The 23,738-nt window shown below is 36.4% G+C and overlaps 3 protein-coding genes across 3 annotated transcripts in view; 1 reads left to right on the forward strand and 2 right to left on the reverse strand.

Annotated features, from left to right (window-relative positions):
* Positions 1 to 2,816: 2,816 nt before the first annotated feature.
* On the forward strand, positions 2,817 to 6,398 carry LOC133515940 (acyl-CoA Delta-9 desaturase-like). Its single transcript, XM_061848588.1, has 6 exons — positions 2,817 to 3,518; positions 3,722 to 3,852; positions 4,214 to 4,419; positions 4,900 to 5,085; positions 5,494 to 5,689; positions 6,057 to 6,398. The coding sequence occupies exons 1-6, from the start codon at positions 3,245 to 3,247 to the stop codon at positions 6,285 to 6,287; spliced, it is 1,224 nt and encodes a 407-aa protein (XP_061704572.1). The 5' UTR covers positions 2,817 to 3,244; the 3' UTR covers positions 6,288 to 6,398.
* A 204-nt stretch (positions 6,399 to 6,602) lies between these two features.
* Positions 6,603 to 9,318, reverse strand: LOC133516620 (chymotrypsin-like protease CTRL-1). Its single transcript, XM_061849633.1, has 5 exons — positions 9,153 to 9,318; positions 8,927 to 9,107; positions 8,138 to 8,346; positions 7,718 to 7,914; positions 6,603 to 7,171 (listed from the first exon to the last, which is right to left on the reverse strand). The coding sequence occupies exons 1-5, from the start codon at positions 9,316 to 9,318 to the stop codon at positions 7,001 to 7,003; spliced, it is 924 nt and encodes a 307-aa protein (XP_061705617.1). The 3' UTR covers positions 6,603 to 7,000.
* Positions 9,319 to 9,952: 634 nt separating this feature from the next.
* Positions 9,953 to 23,738, reverse strand: part of LOC133516621 (vitamin K-dependent protein C-like) — a 42,469-nt gene continuing 28,683 nt past the window's right edge. The window contains exons 5-15 of the mRNA XM_061849635.1: positions 20,753 to 20,810; positions 20,289 to 20,409; positions 18,837 to 19,174; positions 18,068 to 18,075; positions 17,107 to 17,148; positions 16,294 to 16,369; positions 14,944 to 15,106; positions 13,333 to 13,538; positions 12,551 to 12,756; positions 11,816 to 11,873; positions 9,953 to 10,291 (exon numbers count right to left, since the gene is read on the reverse strand). Coding sequence (XP_061705619.1) covers positions 10,170 to 10,291; positions 11,816 to 11,873; positions 12,551 to 12,756; positions 13,333 to 13,538; positions 14,944 to 15,106; positions 16,294 to 16,369; positions 17,107 to 17,148; positions 18,068 to 18,075; positions 18,837 to 19,174; positions 20,289 to 20,409; positions 20,753 to 20,810 — 1,398 coding nt within the window. The 3' untranslated portion in view covers positions 9,953 to 10,169. The remainder of the gene's footprint in view (positions 10,292 to 11,815; positions 11,874 to 12,550; positions 12,757 to 13,332; positions 13,539 to 14,943; positions 15,107 to 16,293; positions 16,370 to 17,106; positions 17,149 to 18,067; positions 18,076 to 18,836; positions 19,175 to 20,288; positions 20,410 to 20,752; positions 20,811 to 23,738) is intronic.

The raw sequence follows: 23,738 nt of genomic DNA on the forward strand, positions 1-23,738 counted from the left end.
CGGTTAAACTTAGTAGATTATTCATTTCAGCCCATCAACGAGCAAACTTGGTAGGTATATGCGTTACTAGTTAACTAGTTATATGCGTTTATAAACTAGTAAGTAAGAGGTATTATATTTCCGCGTATAGACACAAATGTTCCCATTTATGTCCAAAGCCGATTGTCCAATCTACCCCTTGAAATAATTGGTAATAGGTATATACGCGATGATTTTTAGGATTGATGATAAAGTAGAAAATTAGATGCTAAATAGAGGATCGCTATTTAGTTTGCCTCTATAAATATTTCTGGAGGCGTCTGAATTTTATTGAACGTAGATATTTATCATTCGGTAAACAAAAAAATTGTTAAGTGAATTACCGAATCATACATTTAAGATGGTTCAGATACCAGTTGAGCTCGCTTGTTCAAACATTGTAGTTGTCCCTAAGTATAACACATTGTGCTTATATAAAACAGCGATTGAGCGCATAATGTACGAGGTACGGAACCTTACGCAAAAAAATCACGTTTGTTGTGATTTCAGAAAAAAATTTAACCGTTTTGCCTTAATCATCCTTAATTTTCCATACAAAATTTCTTAGTCAGTTTTGTAACTGTCCATACAACATGTATGATTAATTGCGGTACAAAACAGACAATTGAAAGTTCTGACTTTAAATAACCAAAAAAAAAGTAAAGGGTACACTTTTTTCTGAAAATGCCTATGGGCATCGACAAAAAATCACTTTGTTCTGTTCGAGTCGGTTCGGTGCAATGTCAGCCTAGACCGATTCTAAGCACCTTGGTAATCGTACACGAAACACTTTCATTGCCTTCATTGGCAACGTAAAATGTTTTCTAATTGTATGTTAATCAATCAATCAATCCATATTTTTATTTGTTTAACATAGGTACATACGTGTTACAATTTATTACTTAGTATCACTATGGCTTACCAGCATTAGGTGTTTTTTTTTTTGTGTTAGTAAGTTTAACAATTGCATGCATAAATCAAATGTTTTTGTACGCATTGACTCACAATAATTAAGTATAAGTAGGTACTATAATTTGAATACAAAGTTGTTTTTAGGGATCTTATTGTTATAAAGGCACAATTGAGAATATAGGTACCTACATTACTTTTTAGGAAGATGTTAATCGATTCTATCTCCCATGACATTGAACAGTCCCTAAAATAAACCTTTATGCACACAAATAAAACTGTTAATAATTACTTTTCACTCTTACGCTACGCAAAAAAGAAAAATAAATGAATATACACTTACATATATGGGTCAATTTCACCAAACGAGCATTTTTGTCTAATTCCCATGGAATTTTGAAATACCAACATTACACGAAAAAAATAATGCTGATAATTTGATAAAAAATACAATAAACATTAATTTTCTTATGTGGTAACAATATTCGTAAAACAATAAAAGTTATTGCAATTTAAAATTTTGGTCTCGGCACGGGAATTTTCGTGTCCATGGGAATTAGATTATACTAGCACGGAAATTGCAACATGGCACGGGATTTTTTTTTTTCTTACTTATTCTGGTAGTTCAAACTAATATTTATATATTATTATATTTTAATCTACAATAATATACTGCAACAATATTGAAGCGGCATTGAACATATTTACCTTCTTTAAAATTAGTTTCGGGCGACAAACCAACGAAAGTATGATACACTAAAATCTACTTATTTAACTAATCGTTTCCTTTATTTTAATGGCAACTAATATTTCTTTCCTAGTGAAATGTATTTCAAAGCAATACTTTGCGTAATTATGTAAACTAGTCCGGCTTGCCTACATACAAAACTATTCTTTAAAAAGTATCATTATGTTTCTGCATGTAGATACAAGGTATATAGGAAATATGGCCGTATAGGAAATTGTACTAAGAAATAAATATGGGCACAGTGAGAAGAAGTTATTGTGTAAGTTGGTCTGAAGAAATCGAATATCCTGCTTTTTCGGCGCCATTCTAAATAATTAAAATTGTGCTTAGTACTCGTAATGTAATAAAAAATAAACCTTCATACTCCTTAGCTTACAATCTATAAAAAATAGGTTATGCTAAGTAAAAAAAAATGTATAACTCTGTAACTTTATTATAATAAACAGTTTTTTTTTAATTAACATAATATAAAACAGCACAAAAATATTTTTGTACAGTTCGTATCTTCGGTTACAGACTCGGAATCCTATAAATGTGAAGCCATTGAATTGATACACTTTGTTTTGATTTAATTTTACCCCTTCACAGCTACCCACTATTCCAGTACAATTTCTATCCTATCTAAACGCAAAAATAAATACCTACTTAATTATTTATTCTTTAATCGTTTGTGGTAACTGTTACGTAAAGTGTGGCGTATATTTGATCACTTATTAAAACTTACATGCTTTTCGATAATTCTTCTGTAGAATGGAAAGAAATCCGTTTGTATGCGTATGTTTGTAAACACTTTTTGGCTTTCTCCATTAGTTTACCCGTTTTAAACCTTCCTCTTCTGATTTTGATATCCTATTTGCCCCAGCTAACCTTATCTTCCCCCTCAATAAAAAAAAGTGTTTAATTTACTTCTTGACCAACTAATTTTCTTAGATATTCATACATTTTTCATACCGGTTTGACAAAAAAAAATCTCACCAGTTAAATGCAACATAAATACCTGAGATTGTGACAATGTAGCACTTGATTTAAAATTTCGAGATTTTCCCGAGGGAGTGCAGCATGAGCTTCTTCAAATAGAAACATACAAATGCACAGGTTTTCTAAAGTTAGGCAACACACATAGAACACCGCTGACGTAGCAGCCGTCCATAGGCTACGGTACGGCTTGGTACTTATAAAAAACCTATTACATAATAGTAAGGTACCTACTGACTGTAATAACGTCACGCACATCAAAAATACGGCAACTGATTCAAAGAAAAAAAAATGTCATAGGTGAAGTCTCGTAGAGTGATTTTCTCAATAATTGTAATAGTCTCGAATTTAGTCAATCTAATTAGTTATTTACTACGAACAAGTTCACGAAATCAATTGTCTTTTGTTTTACTTTGCTAACCTTGCCACCGTGGTTCAAGTTCTAACTGCGCTTGCACCATTGTAATCGATATATAAAATCGTGCGTGATGTGAGTTTGTCACTACAATCATCATCGTAGAGCAGTCTACACGCATCATTAATATTGTCGATTTTTTTGTGGGCATTTTCTAACATAGAAAACGAATATTGGTCATGACTGCTTCAGATAATTTAGTATCTGCGCCAAATGCTGAAACGGATATATTTTCAAGTGTTGAAGAAATTTGCAACTCCCCTCGTGATAAAATGAGTAATGGAAGTGACAAGAAAACTCTTCAATTTTCTAAAACTATCGGAACGGATTATTCTTACAAACATGAAATAGTTTGGAAGAATGCAATTGGATTCCTAATACTACACATTTTTGCTGTGTGGGGTATTATCATTTTGTTTACTGGCGGTGTAAGCTTGCCAACTTTATTATGGAGTAAGTATGTTTCATTAATATTTCACAGTTGCATCGATATTATTTACTTAGTTTGAGTTGTTTAACATTTGTCAGTAAATTAACAAAGGTATTTGTTTAAGGACATTTTTAAGAAATCCAGAAAATAACGGTTTTCTTTCAAATACATATTTGACATCGTTATATTTTTTTGTAATGATATGTTATTTATTAATATTTTTTAGCTCTTTTCATTGGGTATATAAGCACCGAAGGAGTTACGATTGGTGCACATAGACTTTACACACATAAATCTTTCAAAGCAACGCCGTTCCTGCGAGCTATGCTTATTTTGGCCCAAACTATAGCTGGACAAGTAAGTAATCTCTCTTATACCACTCGAGATACATACGGTAGCCTCAAAATGTTCTGAAAAAAGACCTTATCATTTGTTAGCAGTTAAATTTAATTTCAAGCTCCGAGTCTGAATTACTTACTGATCTATCTAACTATTGCCTACTGATCATTCTTATTTTCGGAGTATAAAAGTGAGCGCAATATTTAGAACAGTTCGTGTCATCCACGATGACACGCCGATTTGTCAAATCCAACCTTTAATAACATAACATTACGAGTCAAGCCACGCGTCTTCGTGAATGACACGATCTACAAATGTACCTACGAAATCGTAGAAATTATAAGTTCCTTAAGAAGTAAGCTGACATACAATGGTTTAGAATTCGATGTTCATCTGGGTGCGTGACCATCGCCTCCACCATCGGTACTCGGACACGGACGCCGACCCTCACAACTCCAAGCGCGGCTTCTTCTTCTGCCACATCGGCTGGCTCATGAGCAAGAAACACCCTTACGTCATTGAACTCGGTAGAAAGATCGACATGAGCGATCTTGAAGCTGATTGGATGGTCATGTATCAGAAGAAGTAAGTCCTTAATCGCTATAGAGTTATGTCTAATAATGGTCAAATTATCTTACAGGACATGAAAGAGTAGAAATAAAATAAAATGGTACTAAATAATTTCCATACAAAATTATTGCCATGTTTAATAATTTTACGTCAAATAATGTGATAGTTAGGAAGAAAGTGGCGCCTTCATTTATTTCATACTGTTTTATGTCGCACTGTAGACTATTTTTGCTTTTGACAGCCAACAAATTTAATTCGACTATTTAAGTCTAAAGATAGGCCCTAATAGGTTATTGATTCAAAGTCTAAGATTTATCCCTGATTAGGGAGCTCTCGGTATTGAATTTATGAGGTGAAAACCGGGAATTCCCGGCTTAAGTGGCGTTTTTGCACATCCAACTATTACAAAGAGCACAATCTGTCACTGACGCAGGGTTCTTAATTAATATATATATGTAATAATCTTTTGCCTTAACTTCCCCGATGATATTTCAGATATTACTACCTATTGTACTTCCTGCTCGCAGTCTTCATCCCCGCCTGGGTCCCAGTACAGTATTTTGGAGAGTCCTGGGGGGATTCCCTTCTAGTATGCTACTTCGCCCGGTATATGATACAAATTAATGGAACCTGGCTGGTTAACAGTGCTGCACATCTTTGGGGTACCAGGCCTTATGACCAGTAAGTTTTTAACATATTGTTATGTGACCATCCCTTAAACCGCCACCACCACCACTACAGCCACCGCCGCGTTGTCTTATATACATATTTGCACTAACTGTGACATGCAATGTAATTATGTTATGTAATTATTAATTTGAAAAACAGATATACTATTTATTAAAAATACATATGCTCTCACTGTCATTTTATGTTTAGTCTATATTTAATTGTATTGTATTTTGTATATGGTACCTTATCAACTCTTTTAGATAGGATTTTATCTATATTATGTGTAGTATTCATTATCTAGCATACAAAGACACTTTGGCATTTATCATCCTCTCTAGCAACACAATATATGTATTATTTACTAAATTTGTAATCTATTTAAGTAGACTTATTATCTTACTCACCTAAAATTTTTAGGGGTCTGCAACCTGTAGAGTCCTGGTTTGTCTCCTGTATAAGCTTAGGCGAAGGATGGCACAACTACCACCACGCCTTCCCTTGGGACTACAAAGCTGCCGAATTGTCGTCCAGGTTCAACCAATCCGCAAGAATCATTAAATATTTTGAAGAAATCGGACTAGCTTACGACTTGAAAACTGCATCTCCAGAAATGGTTTGTTAAAGTATTAATTTATTTATTATAACATAATTTAACATAATACCAAGACGATATGCGTATGTGTTTGTTAATATGCGTGCATTACTTTTAAGGCCAGTCTACAAAAGGAAGTCTGCAGATATCGCACAGATAGAATAGGCCTTTTTATTGGTACCTGGAGAATTCATAAAATTTGAATAAATATATATTAAATGACCTAGAATGGCATATACAGATACACCTCTCAATTCTTATCTAAGCGTTACTCTTTAGCTGCATTTTCAAAACTGTGAGGGGTCTGCTTGTCTCCTGCGCACAGTCTATAACATCCACTTAATTTAAACTGCCGTTTGATATGTTATTAGTTATGAATCAATTTCAGGTGTCAAACCGAATCATTCGTACCGGTGACGGAACGCACAGCGAACTCGGCAACGATAAGGCCAGAGCTGCTGTTGTAGCACCAGGCATCCTCCACCCCCTGAACCCCTTCTACAACGTCACATACGACCCGCCGAGCGGCGCGCTCAAGCATGAGGGTTTGCCACTGTTCCATGAGAAGGATGTCTTCAATGTAAATGGCAGCCTAAGAAACAGAAGTGCTAGGGCTTAAAAGAAACGGTACGATGATCTCGATGTAATAGAAAATATTCGAAGACTTTAGTTAGGTAGATAATTAAGTGATATGATGGAGGATGGATGATATATGGATGGTAAATCGAATTTTGGCGACGAACTATCGAGGAAAACTTATGATATTAATTTGATGGACGAGTATAGAAACAATTTGTGAACAAAGTTAATTACATGTAAATAATTAATTAATTAAGGCACACCCATAATAGTTATGGACATCGTGTGACATTATTGACATGAAATAAAGCGGTTGCTATCCGCTCATTATAGACATTACTAATTAGCATAAAACTAGGTAGGTAAGTAAGTAGATGATATGTAAAATAAACAAAAAGTCAAAAAGTACTTACTTGTGGTCTTATTTATAATATTGAATTATAAAGTATTGAATGAAAACTAGACAATTCGCTTAATTAATTTACTTAAATTAAGAAGCCATCCATCCGCAAAGGTACATAAGTGACACATTGAATTAAACCCTAAAACTTCTTTTTTTTTTTCAAAACGGTACCTAGGCTACCCGTTATAACTTTATTACTTATTACTTGACTTCCCGAAGTCATTTAACATTTTTATATTAAAACTGGACATATATTATATGCATTGTATATACACCCGAAAATGCTTGCACTTGGGTCTATGTACAATATATATATATTTTAGATTTTTGTTAGTATTCATGCAAAAAAGTTAAAGACATTGACAATCACTATGGGTATGCTGATATATCCAGCCAGCGTGGTCTATTATCCTCGTGTAGAGCGGACTGGCGACGCGGTCACACGATGACGACGAAACGACGCCCGCCAGCCGGAATGAGAAGCCGGGGTGTCGCTGCATGATAGGGGCCCCAACATCTGCCTAAAATCAAAAGCTGGGTTAATAAGGGAAGGTGTTTATCTAACAAGAAACTGCGAACATAAGCTCTATGAACAAATGCGTTTTTATATTTGAGTAGGTATTGTTTTAAATACCTTTGCATCATTATGCTCTTAACCATCCTTCTTTTTGTTAGATTCTTCAAAACAACAGCAAAATGGCATACGTAACTGAAGTGCGTGAAAATATCAATAAATCAATATTTGCTATATGGTTACTCGTATTGACCATTAATTACATATCTAAATTGTGGAAAATGTAATTGTCCCTATAACGTAAAAAAGAGAAAATGCCAAATAACACCTCAGTAAGTTTTCTTTTTTTTTTTTGAAATTTTGTTACTCATTTTCAAATCCAAGGCTTTTCGTGATTTTTATATTCTATAACTCAAACTGAAAAAAAAACGTATCCCACTCATAGAGTTATATAGACTTAAAATCATCAATCAATCTTATAAGGATCGTAATAATGTACGGAGACATTCCTTACCTATGAGACTGATGATCAAAATAATTATAATCCTCGTACCTCGCAAATAACATTCCGTACACCCAAAGGTCCAAGGCAACCTTTGTCGGGGGTCACTAAATTAGAGTCCACAGAGACCTTCAAACAGGATCTTGTAGGAAGAATAGGAAGAGTGGCGACTCTTGGTGTACAGGACTCATTGTTAGCCGTGCCAGACCATGCCACTGTCCAAGCCACCTGTCCGGATTCCGGCGCTCCTGATATTAAAATAAGTAAAATAATAGGTTTACGAGTATTTTTTTTAATGGGTCATGTAGCCAATTTATTACTAGTCTCATTACCCTTACAATAAAGAGCTCTAAGCTTTAACGTCTGGGCAAAATTTCTTCTTTATTGGATATTTTCTTTAGATTTTCCAAATTATAAAGAAAGGATATTCTTCATGTCTTGAATCTACTAGGGCTAAAGTTAAGAACCAACCGTAATGAGGCATGCATATCGGTGAAATAAATCGTCCAAATGACACCACATGCCTTAGCCTCAGCAAGGCAATATCGTTATCCCGATTCGTCGGCGAAAAACTGGGATGTATGATAATATCTGACACACTGGTGTTCAGAACCGGGTCACTGCCATTACCGCAGCGGTCGTGAACTCCCAGAGTCACGCTGACTTCGTTGAATGATTTTCTGAAAAATATTGATAGTTGTATTTCCGCCTAACCTTTTATTTTGAGCAACACAGCTCTGTGGTCCAAACTTTCATAGGCTACTGACCTGGTAGTAAAATATTTGATTACCATTATTAACATTACTATGTAGGTAAGCTGTGTAAAACTAACCGATAACTAGTTATAGGGATATGTTTTGTTTCTATCGTGTTTTTGATCTGTCTTATTTTAGTCAGAATTCCTTAGCCTTAGACCGACAAGATCAAGTATGTAAAGCATTTTTTCATTAGTATTTCTTGCCATGAATAGCAGGCTTCTTTTTTCTTGTAAAATTATTCAATAGAACAACAAGATGGAGATCAAGTAAGATAAAAGATAAAAAATTATTTAAAAGTTTTCAAACAACTTTTTGTGATCATAAAATTAATATCAGTTTACTGTTATAAAATGAAATACCTGTGCCAATGGTCAACCAGACTAAGATAGCTAAAATTTGGTACCTATTGGACGGTTTCGGTCTTGAGACCGAAGTGACCCCATAAGTGTTCCGAGAACAAAGTTTTGTACGGAACACTAAAAATCACCAAAAATGTTCTCACCCGTACAATGGCGATGCGGCGGTAACAACATGCCTATCAGATATCAGGGAACCACCTATGCTTCGAGAGGCGACGTTCACTGCAGCGACCCATGGGAATTGATGGGCGGTGATAGTCTCACCGCCTAGAAGACGGCCTGTTCTAGAATACTCTGACAGGTACCTGTGAGGAACGCCACATCCTGAAAATTGCAGTTATTTAAATAGAACCAGAAAGGATTAAGTACCATGTATTACCATTGGTTCCCGTCCGATGTGTGAGGGGCGGGCACAAATGGGCTCGCTTCGTTCCCATCTGTGATTAATCGTTCCCAAATAGAAGATCTCGCGCTTGGGACGGGGATAAATGGGAATATACCCCGACCACGAGACCAGATTATCGACCAGACGCATTTTTGTTAGAAAGCATTTTTAAAATAAATACAGGCTTAATTAATACTACTGAATAATAAAAATAAATTAGTGACTTACTGCAGAGACAAATCTTCTGGAATCCAAAAACATATCCAAATAATCCACCTGATATGTGAAGAGCCCCCTACAGAATTCAAAGCAGTTGTGTTAAGATTAAAATTTTCTTAGCATTATGTATGTTCGATAAGTATTTGTGGTCTTTACCGGGGTATACTTACCACGAGATGAACAAAATATGCACCAAATAACAAAGGGAAGATAAACATAATTATTTTCTTACAACTGCAAGTTTTGAAAGTTAAATAAACTAGACCCACTAGTCATAAGTTTCAATTGTGTTAAACTGAAGCAAATGTAGGCATTAAACAAACGCAAAACAAACTTTCCATTTTATATGCGGGTCCTTTATTTTATTTATTGACATACTGATACGTTACAAGTACGTGAATATCACACACTATTCTTTTCTAACATACATTCTAACACATTGACACATTTTACGAGTTAACATTTACATATTTATGTCTTTTATTAACATGTTTATGCAAGCCCCCTTAAAACACACGGGACCGATTTAAAGAAGTATTTTTGTCATTTTTTATTGTTTTTATTATAATGTGTAGATATAAGATTTCGATTATAAATACTATTAGAAAAGGAAGGGGTATTTACCATGTGTAATGTTTTTGTACTTAAATGAGAATGCAGACGATAGTAGTATTGTGTACAAGCGAATCCAAAAAATAGTAGAGCTATGTCGTGTGGGAAGAGATGGAATGTGCAACTTCTTCTCGCTAAAATCAATATACGTGGTAAATATATATAAATGATTAATCTGAGCAGAAACATCCTTGCCGTGCATTATGTCGGATCCAGTACAGGTACTTGGTGACCCGCGTGTACACTCCAGGGTAACCGGAGCGCCCGCATCCGATACCCCACGAAACCACTCCTGAAATTGATGCAGAAAGAGTCTGTCGTCACTAATATTTCGTAAGCATGTAAAGTATATGATTATATATATATATATATATGTAGTAAGTATATGATTATACAAAATTTCAGACAGAAATAAGTATATTTAAATCCATCCGAGTTCAAATCGAATAGAATACTTAAGAATCAAAAGGAAATAGGACTGATCAGGCCTTCTGTTGAAAACACGTTCGTCTGTGTGACGTCCAATTGGTGTTTATGCGTGTTAAGGTATATGGCATGGCCGAGTCGGTTCGGTCCATGGGGTCTAATTCCCCGAATGTCTAGTCGAGTTGCGTCAATTCCCCGAATGTCTAGTAGTCATACGTCCATTTACTGAAACGACGAGTGTCTACAAGCCTAATTCCCCGAATGTCTAGTCGTCATACGTCAATTCCCTGAACGTCTAGTCAGTCTAGAATAGCTGTTAGTGTTGAAATAAAAGTTGTTTTTTTTAATCGCTTCTCCATGATTTATTACCCGTTTAGCAATACCAGTAATAAGGTAACGGCACCTATTACCGTGGTATTTTCTCAAGCAAATTCTCAATTAACTTAAAGAAAAGATAGGTGTATTACCTCTTTTATTAGTACAGTCAGCCAAAAATGAGGATTACCACATATAATGGTTGACCTTTATTTATAGTAAAGCCGCTTGAGGAAAAGTAGCCGCAGCGTAGCAGCTTTTTGGACTAATTTTAGCTTATTATATTCGATAAAACCATTATTAAATAATTATCAATAACCGTCTTACCTATGGGCAGGCTATATAGCTTGAAAAACCGATAACCGTTGGGCCAGAAAAGTCCAAGAGTGGCGGGTTAAATGGAGACAACTGTCGGGCAGCCACAGGCCAGGTGGACAGGGCCATAACCACGAAGTTCGAAATCCGAAAAATTGCTATTTGCATCCCTTTTGCGAGTGTGATAGGGAGGGAGATAGCAAATTTCCATGTATTGTACTTCGCGGTACGGGTTGGGTCTCTGGGACCCCGTGGGTGCAGTGTGTAAATACGTATTCCCTGAAATGGACGTTCGCAGAAAGAGGCATTGGAACTAGACATTCGGGGAAATAGACACTCGTGGAAATGGACGTTCGCAGAAAGAGGCATTGGAACTAGACATTCAGGGAAATAGACACTCGTGGAACTAGACGATCAGGAAAATAGACATACGTGGAAATAGACAATCAGGGAAATAGACATTCGTGGAAACAGACATTTAGGGAATTAGACCCCATGGACCGAACCGGTCCGAGTTACTGTACCTTGGTTTTTAATTTTATTATATTCCTATAAATATTGCTTAAGGTTGCTTTTTTTTGTTGTTCTGTATAATCGGAGACTTCGGAGAGCTGCATTGCGCGAATATGCAAGAGCCATAGAGAGATATACTCGTATAGCAATTTTGTATTTTTTTAATGTTGGCGGTAGGCCCTCTAATAAAAAAAAATCATACGTGATGTGTTTATAATAGTGGAAGTGTTGAATTTGGCCTTTTTACCTAAAAGCTCGTAGCGTTTGTCTTTCCTTTCGGCTGCCAACGGTCCACCGCTGTCACCCTGGAATATATAATGTAACTTTAAGTAATCCGGTCGGACCCGGGTATGTCCTTAAAACTACGTCCAAAAGAGAGGTATGAGCACTGTGAATGTCATCTCGCTTTGTGTGGTAGGGCACATCACAGAAGATGTCATTCCGGATCTAGAACAGAGCCCAACTGGGGAAGTACCTCCACCTTAGAGAACACCGCAGCCTTATAACCATACTCATAGTTTTATGTTCTTTCCTGCCGGTGAGTAAGGTTGTTAGAGCTTAACGAGGGTGCGGAGTGTTAAGGTCGGGAGGGCGCATGTAACTCCTCCGGAGTTGCAGGCGTACATAGGCTACGGAGACTGCTTTACCATCAGGCGGGCCGTGTGCTTATTTGCCACCGACTTAGTATATTAAAAAATAGTATATAAAATGGGTAATTGTAGTCTTTCAGCCATAAATTACCTAGTATCTATGGAACATTACTCTCAGTAGGTACTAATATTATGTACCGTCTGTGACTTATTAAAATGTCCTTCAGCTTTTGGAAATAAATGTGACAGGAATTCCGTCACTATGTGACTGGAATTGGACCTTCGAAAAATATTTAACGACTCACATGTGCATGGAATTCGGCTTATGGGGTCGCGTTGACCAAGGACATTTAAGGCTGAACTGCTTTCCTACTTGTAGATCTAAATCTCACCTGACAAGTATCCTTCATTCCTTGATCAGGAAAGCCGGCGCACAACATTTCGTCAGCTATCATGGCTTCCTCGTACTTGGATTTCTTGCAGACGTCGTTGCTGAGGACGGGCAGCTCCACGTCGTTCAGCACGCAGGAGTGGTTCTTCTGCTCGGTTACTGAACCCCAGCCCGCTGCTATGGCCTTCACTCCTACGTATGTGTCATCTGTCAAGTACATTGTTTTTGGTAAAGATTAAACAATGCGTTTTGAACAAAATTGAAAATTAGTTGTTATTAGTTTTTACTTGGATAGACATTTTTTGTACGCTCATCTCTGCCTTAAAACCTATCAGCCCGATTAAGATTTAAAAACTTGTAAAATTTTTAGAGTTCCGTCCAAAACTTTATTCACGGAGCACTTATGAAATCACTTCGGGATTCAAAACGGTTAAATGCGTTTTTAATCTTATTTTGATAGGCCCTAAAAGAAGCCTCACGCTGATAGGTGCAAGCGAAATCAGTGAAAGTTGTGCGTGTGATGGATCGGGTGCCAGACCAAACTTGCGATTTTTGTCACGGCGCTCTATTGGCAACTCGACGAGTCAACCAACTGCATCCATTCTATATTTTGCATTTTCATCAAAACTTACAGGTCTTCAAAACTACGGGTTTTACAGGTCCTTACAAATAAACACTTTATATAGTGAAATCGTAAAAGCGCGTTAAAAAGCGCGATGTGTCGGGTCAAAATATAACGTATATATACTTATAGAAGTTAAGTACGTCAGATTCAGATATTACCGTCACTATGTGGCAGACAGATAGGTTTGATCGTATCAGTAATATTGACAGGCTGGTTGAGACGGAGCAGCGCGATGTCGTGTCGAAAAGTGGCATATGTAAAGTTGTGAGCGACGATCCTCGTCACGAAGCGCGTCTCGGGGCGCGAGGTCTCGTTGCAGCGGTTGTGTTCGCCCAGGGTCACTTTTATCATAAACCACATCAGCCTGAAAATAAGATTTATACCGTGAATACCCTAGTGGGTAAATTACCCCAACCAATATCTATGAATAGCTTCAAGCTTAAAAATTACAATTTTCAATCACAAAGGATTTTAACTAAATATTTTTTAGGTCCTGTGTTATCTGCAAGTCAGTCACGTTACTGTCAGGCTTAATTAAATCTTACCTAATATTTAAATTAGCTTTGTATTCACTTTAATATAGGTACGGGAATAAAATTAAAATTCAGAGCCTACGGCGAAATCAATTAAATAAATGACGAAATGGTAGGTCAACAATTTATTTTGAAAAGTTATAGACCTCGTAAAATAAAAAGGGCATAAGTTTGTTCATCAAATCAAATTAATTGCATAAACGTCGATAAAATATAACGTTATAAATATAGATCTCGTTGCCATAAGTATTAAATACCTAGACATAAGAAATATTGAAATATTGAGAATGGACGAAGATCGGAACGTGAAAAGAGCGTACCTGGGTCGCCTAGCAGGAAGACGTCCTATCGGACGCCCTAGGTATCGCTGGAGCGACATGGTGGAGGCGGATCTGCGCGAGCTTCGAGTCGACAATTGGCGAGAGGTCGCACAGGACCGAGAAAAGTGGCGCTGTCTTGTGTCGGAGGCCAAGTCTCATTTTGGGTCGCTGAGCCAACGGAGTAGTGGTAGTAAGAAATATTGAGTGCCCTTACAGAGTGTCATGTACCTACACCATCTTCAAATTGTAACACCTAATGTATAATGAGCATGACTGCAATACAATAAAGAATAATAAAAACAGGTTGCAATATCATGGATTGTGCAAAGGACTTGAAGGATTGTGAAAATCATAAATGACGACCCATTTTCTAAGTAACTATTTTCACAAGCCAAAGGCGAGTATTGAAGTGCCACATGAAGAACTGAATTTACATTTTTAAATAATTACACTAGAAGAACGACCTCACGCGCTTTCGAGAATTTAATGCAATGTTAAGATGGAAGTATAGTTTTCCAATCCAAACGAAATAACGGTACTTCCTTTATGAAATTCTATTTCGGGAAGTAACGGTTTCCACTAACTAAATCTTTACAAATCACTTTGATTTTAATGTCGATCGCTTCAGCATAATATAGAGCTATATGATCCGCTTTTTTGAAAAAAAAAATTGTGTTGTAAATTTTGAAAAACAAGGACAACCTATAAACCTAGTTTTTCATACTAAAAAAACATTTAGAAGTGGAAAAACATTTTCTGTTTTTGTATAGACGATCACGCTATACTTGTAAGTACATTGAGTGGATATTGCCCTGCCATGTTATGGGACTGTGGGACGCACGCAGAGGCAGCACCAACCATGGTGTAATTATTACTATTTTATTTTTTTATCTTACTCATTAGTAGGTGGTAGTACCCTTTAGTGCAGTGCGCAGCAGTAAGCACATAGCGGTCGTTGATGAGTATGCCACCGCAGTAGAACTTCTTAAAATACGTCAATCGCGCCATCCAGGGGAACTCATTCACCATCGTCTCAACGCCACCCACTATTCGGGAAGCTTCGTTGCGTTCACCACATCCTTAAAATACATATCGTATTTATTATCAAAATATACGAAACTTTGTGGAAAGTTTTTTTGATTAATGTTTTGTTTATTAGTTTAGTGGTTTGATGTTACAACTAATTTATTTAGATATTTTCATACCGTTATTGCGCAATATAGAAGAAGTATCTCTTAACTCATTTGTTTTCTATTTTTATAAGTAGGTACTCATTACTATGTAAAATCTTGATAGTAAATACCGGCCAAGAGCATGACAGGTTTTGCCGAGTGCAGGGTTCCGTAGTTACCCTTCTGTCACGGGGGCTATTAGTAAGTATCATGAACACCGCCAAACTGTTAGCTTCCATTAGTCAGAAATACTATTAGCTTAGCACCTTTGCATACAAATATCTATGCAGGGGGATGCCTATTGTCTGCAGCTGACTGTACATGACAAGTTCACAAGCAAAAGGGACTAATTCGCTGCGCTTTGTATCTACGTCTTTTTCTACGTAGTCATCTAAAAAGGGAAGACTTTTGACGATAACTCAAAAATACCTTAACCGATCAAATTCACTAAAGTTTTTACTGAATATCTTTATTAAGCTTTACTTTCAGAATGATTACATTTTTCTTGGACCCATGGTGAAAAAATTAAAATTACGAAAATATTGAACTACTTTATTTAAAAAAAGTTTCTGAAAAACATTTTCGTTTAGAAAGACTTATCCAACGACACCCCAAACCATAGATTTGAAGCAAAAAAAATCATCCACAGGTACGTGTAGGGGAGGTAGTTAGCCGAAAAAAATGTTTTATAGTTTTTATTATACTACTTTATCAGCATGATTGATTTACATACTTATCCATGCCAAATGTCAGCTTTCTACTCATAGCACTAATGATCCCGTGATCGTGAGCAACGCCGCGGACGGACAGACAGACGGAAATGGTGAAACAACAAGGGTTCCTAGTTGACTACGAAACCCTAAAAACTGGCAATAACTTAAATTTGTTGGACATTTATTGCATTGTCACGGTCTTGTGTTTCTTTCAAATGAAACATAATAATGATGCATGGAAAACGGTATAACATGTTACAAATTATTAATTTTCCTAACTTACAACTACAATAAGTGTTACATATTTATATTATATATGTCAGTAATATTTTATTCGAATAAAATATGTATACTATAACAAATAAGAAAATATCTACTTACGACAATTGCATTTAGGTATCTTTTCATAATCTTCATCGTCTTGAATTTTCTTTAATAATTCTTCATCAGCCTTTATCTATTTCAAAGAAAATTTTAATTATTATATGACATGTGTGTATTTGCCGAGTATAAAAGCCATGATTAACAGGATGTGAAAACATTTGAAAGCATTTCGTTAGTAGTCCCTAACCCTGGCTCTGGGATTTCCTTTCAATCATAAGGAGTAGGTGTTAAGGGGCTCCCAGCGGTTTTCATCGATTTTTGACTAGTTTTGAGTCGTTACTCCTACATTTGCACTATAGATATAACTATAAGACAAATGTCTATCGGTTGTTCAATTTTCTATCTCCATTCTGGTCTGCCGGATCTTAGAGAAATGAACACTTATTTTTTTTATATATTTTTTAAACATTGTCTACAAAAACACTTTTTTCGTTACTAGATTGCTGTGAAGGATTTTACATATACGAAATCTACACATTTGAGTTCGTCTTTGACGTCTCTAAAAACTGATCAGGGATTTTAATTTTATACTAATTAACACAAAAGTTATGACCAGTAAACCAGTTTTTTTGGCCTAAAATTGTTCAAATTTGATGCCAAATATCTCGAAGACAGTGAACTTTGAAGTAAATATGGTATACTATATTGCTTACAGCCGTTGCTGTTAATATGATAAGCTACAAAAACATTAGAAAACTGGGATTAAGATCGAAGGTCATTGGCGTTAGGGACCCCCTTAAAATCCATACATTTATCTGGTCAGTAACTTTAAATTTCATAAAAAAATAACAAAAACTAAAAATTACTTACTGTGAATGCTAAAACAAATGCACTTAAGAAAATAAATTTCCACTTTAACATATTGAAAATGAGCTAGCAGCGATTTAAATAGGTATTATAAACTTTTCACACCGAAAATCTCAATTTACTAATGTCACTTTAGTGATAATTATTATTATCGAACGCTAATCCTGCCTGCTGCTTTTGCCTGTTATTCGAAACTCATTCACTGTCACGAAAAGAACCATACACTACTAGGTATTTCACAACAGACACTTATGAAAACTCAAATTAAATTAGATTAACTAATAATTTCGAGAGGTTTGTGTATTTTCCAAGAGATCTGTTGAGAAGACGCGCACGCATCCCAAAGGGAAACTGAGTCCTGCGTCTGCTGCGGTCTAGGTGGAGGTCATTGCTCCCTGCACTTAATATGCAACAGTAGAGACTAGTAAATATTCAAGAAGAAAAACTCCCATACAGCACCGTGTTCCTCGCGCGGCCTTTTATTATTTTTTAATTTTATGTAGAAACGTATTAAAGCCATATACAATTTGTCACCTACTACATATTATGACCTATAAACGTAGAATCCGACTTCACTGGCCACTATCGTATGCACAAAAGTACAATCAAAGCACAGTAAAGGCATTTTAGGTATATTATTATTAAATGGCGTAATCTAGTTTCAAGATTTTTAAGCCTTTTCTGAGGGCTCAAAATGCTTTAAATGTACGGTCGAGGAAATTGATTATTCAGCAGTTTACTGTTCACTTTATATTGGACAGCTCTTAGCATAAGTATATAACAACCAGATTTACATGAACCACAAATTGATAAAAAATCAATTTCCTCGACAGTACTTTTGTAAATAGTACTATTATTTATTCTGTGCTTTTGTGTCTGAAACTGCGACCAGTCAAGTCCAATTTAACGTTTTGAAATTATAAATTGCCATAGGGTTCTCATATGTACTAGTTCTCATATGTACGGAATTAACTAAAATTTAAAATAATATTTAATTCATCAATATAGTCGATTATCACGGCATTTTATTGGGGCTGTCAGTCTTCTTTATTTACCAGACTCTGGCAAGAGCCTTTTCTAAGCAGGTCAAGCAAGTAAGATGCTTAGCGACTAGTTATGCAGGGCTCTAAAATAGATGTATGCAACTAAAAAGACATTTACATACAAATACGTGAGTTGTAAACGATTTATTTATCTTTTAAATATAAGCGATATAGCTATTCATATCAGATATCAGTTATTAAATATTTATTTCGAGTAACATGACTATACAATTTGTAGAATACACTATAAAACTTAAAACCTAAATCTAAAAATAAATAATACTAAACTTAAAATAAAATACTAAAAAATATCCCCCTGCGGCATGGTGCCGTAGATACTGGCAGCATTTCCTCGCTGTATTGCAAGACTAATTCTTTGAGCGAGGAAGCTGCCAGCTCTGCGGTCGCCGGTGACCTCTGCTAACCTTTTTGAAAGGTCCTTAAAGAGCTTAAGGGCACTTGGACCCCACGGGCCAAGGGTCTCGACGCCAAAAGGTATGAAATTGTATTCGGCGCCGAGACCCCTATATTTGGTCATTTTTAAATTTTCGGCTGCTTCTGCCGCTGCGCCGACCTTAGCAGATGTGCCGTGGAGATGAGACGGGGCTAGGGTGTCTACACAAGTGGCGTCCCATACCAGCACCCGTCCCATCTTCCACGGAATTAGTGTCATTCCGTCCGGTCTCTTACCATCGTCTCTTAAAATGCCGGCGGGCTCAAGTAGAGCTGGCACGTTGACGCTGGCGAGAGACCGGCGGAGAATATCTTTGAGCGCGGCGTGTCGGGAGAAGCGGCCGGCGCTCCTTTGGCAAGAGAGCCCGTGGTGTCCAAGGACGTCGACGTTAGTGCCGCAGGGGCACCTATGTGGGGCACAGACCCGGACGCCGAGTCGCAGGCAGGCAGCAACGCGCAGAGTGTGCGGTTCCAGGAAGGTACCGGTATGTACCGACGGGAAGGCGTGTAGCCAGGCGCCGGATTCCCTAGCACCTGCTGCTAATAGTCTGGCGCGTGCTGAACCTGTACTGCGGCTTAAGAGAGAGTCGTAAATGATTTTACATTGTATGTCATCCCAGGTCCTTTGCGAATTTAGATTTTCGGGGAAATCCTTACCCGGGCAGACAATGGACCAGGCGTTTTTAGAGTCCGTTAAGCCAGCAATCTCGTAGTTTGAAGGACAGGCCCTTAGGATTTTACCTACAAGAGTTGCTGAGCTATGGACGGAGGATAAAAACGCCGGGGTAGAGACACTTGAAATTTTGCGGATCCCTAACCCACCGTGACGAATGGGAAGGGATGCCTGGGTCCAGGACTCTTCGCTAAACTGCAAGTTCAAAATAGATTCTAAATTGCTTTTGATCAAGTCGTCAAGTGGTGTTAATAAATTTTGAAATTTTGAAAAAGGGCAGCAGCGAAGTACGTACATTAATTTTGGAACAAAGAGGCAGAATTTAATTATAGATAAAGCGAAATGAGGGCTAATTTCGAGAAGACTACTTTTGTAATTTTGAAATTTAGAAGTAGTATCGGAAATGAAATTTGGATAGGATTCTTCAAAGATGGGGGACCCTAGGAGGCAAAGAGAGCTTTTGTCTATTATTTTAATATTTGGCGTAAGTAGGTCAAATTTTGGTTTTATAACCGAAAAATTTAAGGAGGCGTTGTTAACAAAAAGTTCGCATTTGCTGTAGTTTAGCTCTAGCCCAATTGCTTGAAATTTTAATTTTATCGTCGAGAGATCTGACAGTACGGAATCGAGGTCGCCTCCGAGGGTTCCATCGTCTAAATACCAGACATTAAATTTTGATTTTAAATTTTGAATAATCGGATTAATTTATAGTTATTTTAAAATTACACGAGGCTGCTTTATATTTGCGATCAATTCGTTTTTTAGCAAAAACTAACTAAGTTATTAAAATTTTATAATAAAATGCAATATATGTAAGTCTCAACTAAAAATATATTGTCGTTTAGAATACATAACTATTTTTTTACTATAACTAAGCTATGAAAGTAATTTACAACTACTATCCAATGAAACTCCAATGAGTTTCAACATCCAAAGCGAGGTCTGATCTGATGTTCCAAAAGAACACTATTGGTCTCCACTGAGGTTTTATAAGACGTCCCAAAGGGAGACTCTACTGATCCCTACAGTAACAGGCATCGTCGGTGTTGTTTCTGATCCAGTCCAGATATTTTGTGACCCTCGTGTAGACACCCGGATACCCAAGCCTCGCACAACCGTAGCCCCAGGAAACGATACCTGTGAAAAAATTGTTTTAATTACCTTTAAAATAATTATAATACAATTAATGATATTTTATAATATTATATTCCATATGCTTATCGATATATTGTATTTTTTTAAAGTAGGTTTAAGTGAAGAAAAGCTGTAACTTCTGAGATATGATTATTTCAATTATTGGTAAAAGGATATAGTTTGCGGGACTAACCATATCTTCTGCATAATATGAGGGCTGTCCTATATAATTCGGTCGATATAATTGTGAAAACGCGAGTAGGTGAACTGCTCCCAACATCCATAAAAATATATAAATAAATGTACTTACCTACAGTTTATAAATAGTAGGTAATATAAAACTCACCTATAAGTTCATAGACGTGGTCTGAATTTTCGGTTATAAGAGGTCCACCGCTGTCACCCTGCAAAAAACAGAAAAGGTCTTTGGGGAACGTCAAAAATTAGTCGTGAGGTGAGGTTATTACACAAAACGATTATAACGTGTACAGTGACAAATTGATGATTGATTTTGAATGGCTAAAATGACAAACCTAGGCAACAACAATAAATTTTGTGACTTTTATTGTTCATTAGTATGCATATCAAAACAGAAATCCATATCAAATCGAACAATTTACAAGATTAAATGCAAATAAGTAGGTACGAGACTAAGGTCCGCACCAAATTGGATGACAGATTTATTCAGGACTCCGTTTTCTTCCCTTATGCAAGGTATTGTACATTGTGCAACGAGGGTAGGGTTCCCAACCGTACTATATTATATAGTATTGTACTATATTTTGGCTCTCTGTACTATATACTGTTGAAAAAATATATAGTACGCAAAAATACTATATTTCCGACATTCTTCTAATTTGTTCAAGATCGATTATCAATTTAATTCTTATGAAATAAAATTATTTCAAGTATGAAGACAAAATGGCGTGAGGAATGCAACAGGACTGACATAAATTTAATAAAAAGTGAGCTATTAAATTGTCATAAATATTCAGTATGAATGTACTTGTGTCATTTTATTAAAAATTAGACATTAGGTACTAAAAAAGTGTACAAAGCTCAATAAAAAATATAAATTTAAACTTTAAATAAATATTGTTATTAAAAAGATTTTTTTTACTCTTTATTATTACTGGGCGTATGAGATAACGAGTGAGCAGTTTTACATATATGACTAACTGATGGCATGATAGCTAGAGTCTAGGAATAGGATGATTTTGACAACAGAGAGTGGTCTACACAAAAGGAATAGTTAAGAGGCTGTTATCGATTTTAGTCGCAACAATGTCAAATTCACAGATTAGTCGATGAAGTTGTACAACTTCTGCTAACTATTAGAAATAACAAGTACTGGTTTCTATTAGCGCGTCCTGTTATCTTTAATTTTTTTTAATAGACTCATTTAATTAGTAATGATTGTTTTTCTGATGGACGTTTAGGTAAACGCGCGTAAAGCACTGATTTTGTTGATCTTATTTGTAAATTTCGTAAAGTTTGGACTGCTAAAAATGGTAATTTTATATTACACATATCCTGTACTTCAACTTTAATAAACTACATTTTTTTATTATAAATTTGAATTTAGTTATTTGAATGAAAGTTAGACGCAATCAATTTTCTCCAGAACTTACTTCAAAACAAGTGACAATTTCTCTGAAAATCGACTTAGTTCAACGTAATTTTGATACTTAAACAATCTACAACATTTGCTAAAACTGTTCTTATACATCATTTTGTATAATTTACTACCATAGTTTTTTGATGAATTTTTAAAATCTGTCCCTTCTCGTCGCATATTACCGGGGACGCACGCTTGCGACCTCATTATTAAAAGGCAAGATGAGAAGACGTGCTAATAGAAACCAATACTTGTTATTTAGATATTACGTAACAAAAGGAGTACAATTTCAACGACTAAATCTATCAATTTTACATTTTTGCTCTAAAATCGTAACCATAACTAATCTTAACAGAGTGCTAGTAAGTATAATTAAACGTATAATTAACTTATGTTAACCATTTTATGTAAAAGTACTATATTTTTTGAAATGTACTATATTTTTAATGCCTTATTCTGGAAAATACTATATTCCACCAAAAAATAGTTGGCAACCCTAAACGAGGGGTAAATGAAATTATGGAGGCGAGGGTAGTAATTCCCGACAGCGGCAGGCTGGAGGGAATTAAAGACCCGAGTTTGCCATATCCTTACTCCCGGAGTTACACACAATGTTTTTCATCACACTTGCGAAGAAAAAACTAAATTTTAAACGAGATTATTCTTAAATATCTACGGTGACATATCAATTATTAGGCTGCCTCTTCGACGTAGAAGGGGGCCTTTGATAAGGCAACTTTCGGGGCCGTAGTAGAAAGCCTAAAGAGAGATGGTATCCGACCGAAAATAGCGCAATGGATAGAGAGAATGCTCAAAGGCCGATCCATAACGGTGGAGTTGGGAGGAGTATCAAAGACGATCAATCCAAGAGGGTTTCCACAGGGGGGTGTCTGTCCCCCCTGATGTGGTGCCTACTACTAGACTCAATGGTAAAAGAGCTCAACAGAGGGGGTATGTACTTGCAGGCCTATTCTAATGATGGAGTGCTACTAGTAAGAGGGACGGTCCTTAGCGTCATGAGAGACAAAATGATAAGAGGTCTCAGACAGGTACTGGGATGGTGTAGAGAGAGAGGACTGGATCTTAATCCGTCGAAAACAAAGCTTGTGTTATTAGAAGGATAAAAGAGGTGAAACCAATAAAGATACAAGGCATAGAGCTAGAAATGGTGAATGAGATAAAATATCTGGGTTTTACTCTAGAGAGTACACTCAGATACAAAACTCACATCAAGGAGCAGACGGCAAAAGCCATAAGAAGACTGTGTCAATGTAAAAGGGCAGTGGGAAAGAACTGGGGTTTGTAGCCGGGAATGATCTACTGAATCTACAAGGCGGTAATACTATCCAGGGTTATATGGGGCCGTGATATGGTGGCACAGGGCCCATATTAGAGAATACAAAAAAGATCTAACCAAAGTGCAGAGATTAGCATGCCTCATGATGACAGGGGCTATGAGAACGACCCCGACACATGCAATGGAGGTATTGCTAGGTTTGAAGTCATTCTGGATTGAGATGGAGAAAAAAGCTACTGAATAGTGGTATAGAATGAAAGCATGTAAGGAATGGAGAGGAAGCTGCGTGGACAAGAGACACGCATTGATACAAAGAGAGGCACTATCAAAATTTGAGATGCTGATGGCCAATAACGACCTTATAAAAAGGCAGGAAATATTTGATAAGAAATACAGAGTACATATAGGAGAGAGATA

The sequence above is a fragment of the Cydia pomonella genome, chromosome 3, assembly GCF_033807575.1.
Source record: "Cydia pomonella isolate Wapato2018A chromosome 3, ilCydPomo1, whole genome shotgun sequence".
Taxonomy (NCBI): domain Eukaryota; kingdom Metazoa; phylum Arthropoda; class Insecta; order Lepidoptera; family Tortricidae; genus Cydia; species Cydia pomonella.

Excerpts from the sequence above, each read along its gene's own strand:
- LOC133515940 (XM_061848588.1), top strand. The coding sequence starts at position 3,245 with ATGACTGCTTCAGATAATTTAGTATCTGCGCCAAATGCTGAAACGGAT. Across the intron at positions 3,853-4,213 it reads CCCAAACTATAGCTGGACAA|AATTCGATGTTCATCTGGGT; the intron begins GTAAGTAATCTC and ends ACAATGGTTTAG. Across the intron at positions 5,690-6,056 it reads AAACTGCATCTCCAGAAATG|GTGTCAAACCGAATCATTCG; the intron begins GTTTGTTAAAGT and ends AATCAATTTCAG.
- LOC133516620 (XM_061849633.1), bottom strand. The coding sequence starts at position 9,318 with ATGCGTCTGGTCGATAATCTGGTCTCGTGGTCGGGGTATATTCCCATT. Across the intron at positions 8,347-8,926 it reads GCCGCATCGCCATTGTACGG|AAAATCATTCAACGAAGTCA; the intron begins GTGAGAACATTT and ends AATATTTTTCAG. Across the intron at positions 7,915-8,137 it reads GATATGCATGCCTCATTACG|GAGCGCCGGAATCCGGACAG; the intron begins GTTGGTTCTTAA and ends TTTTAATATCAG.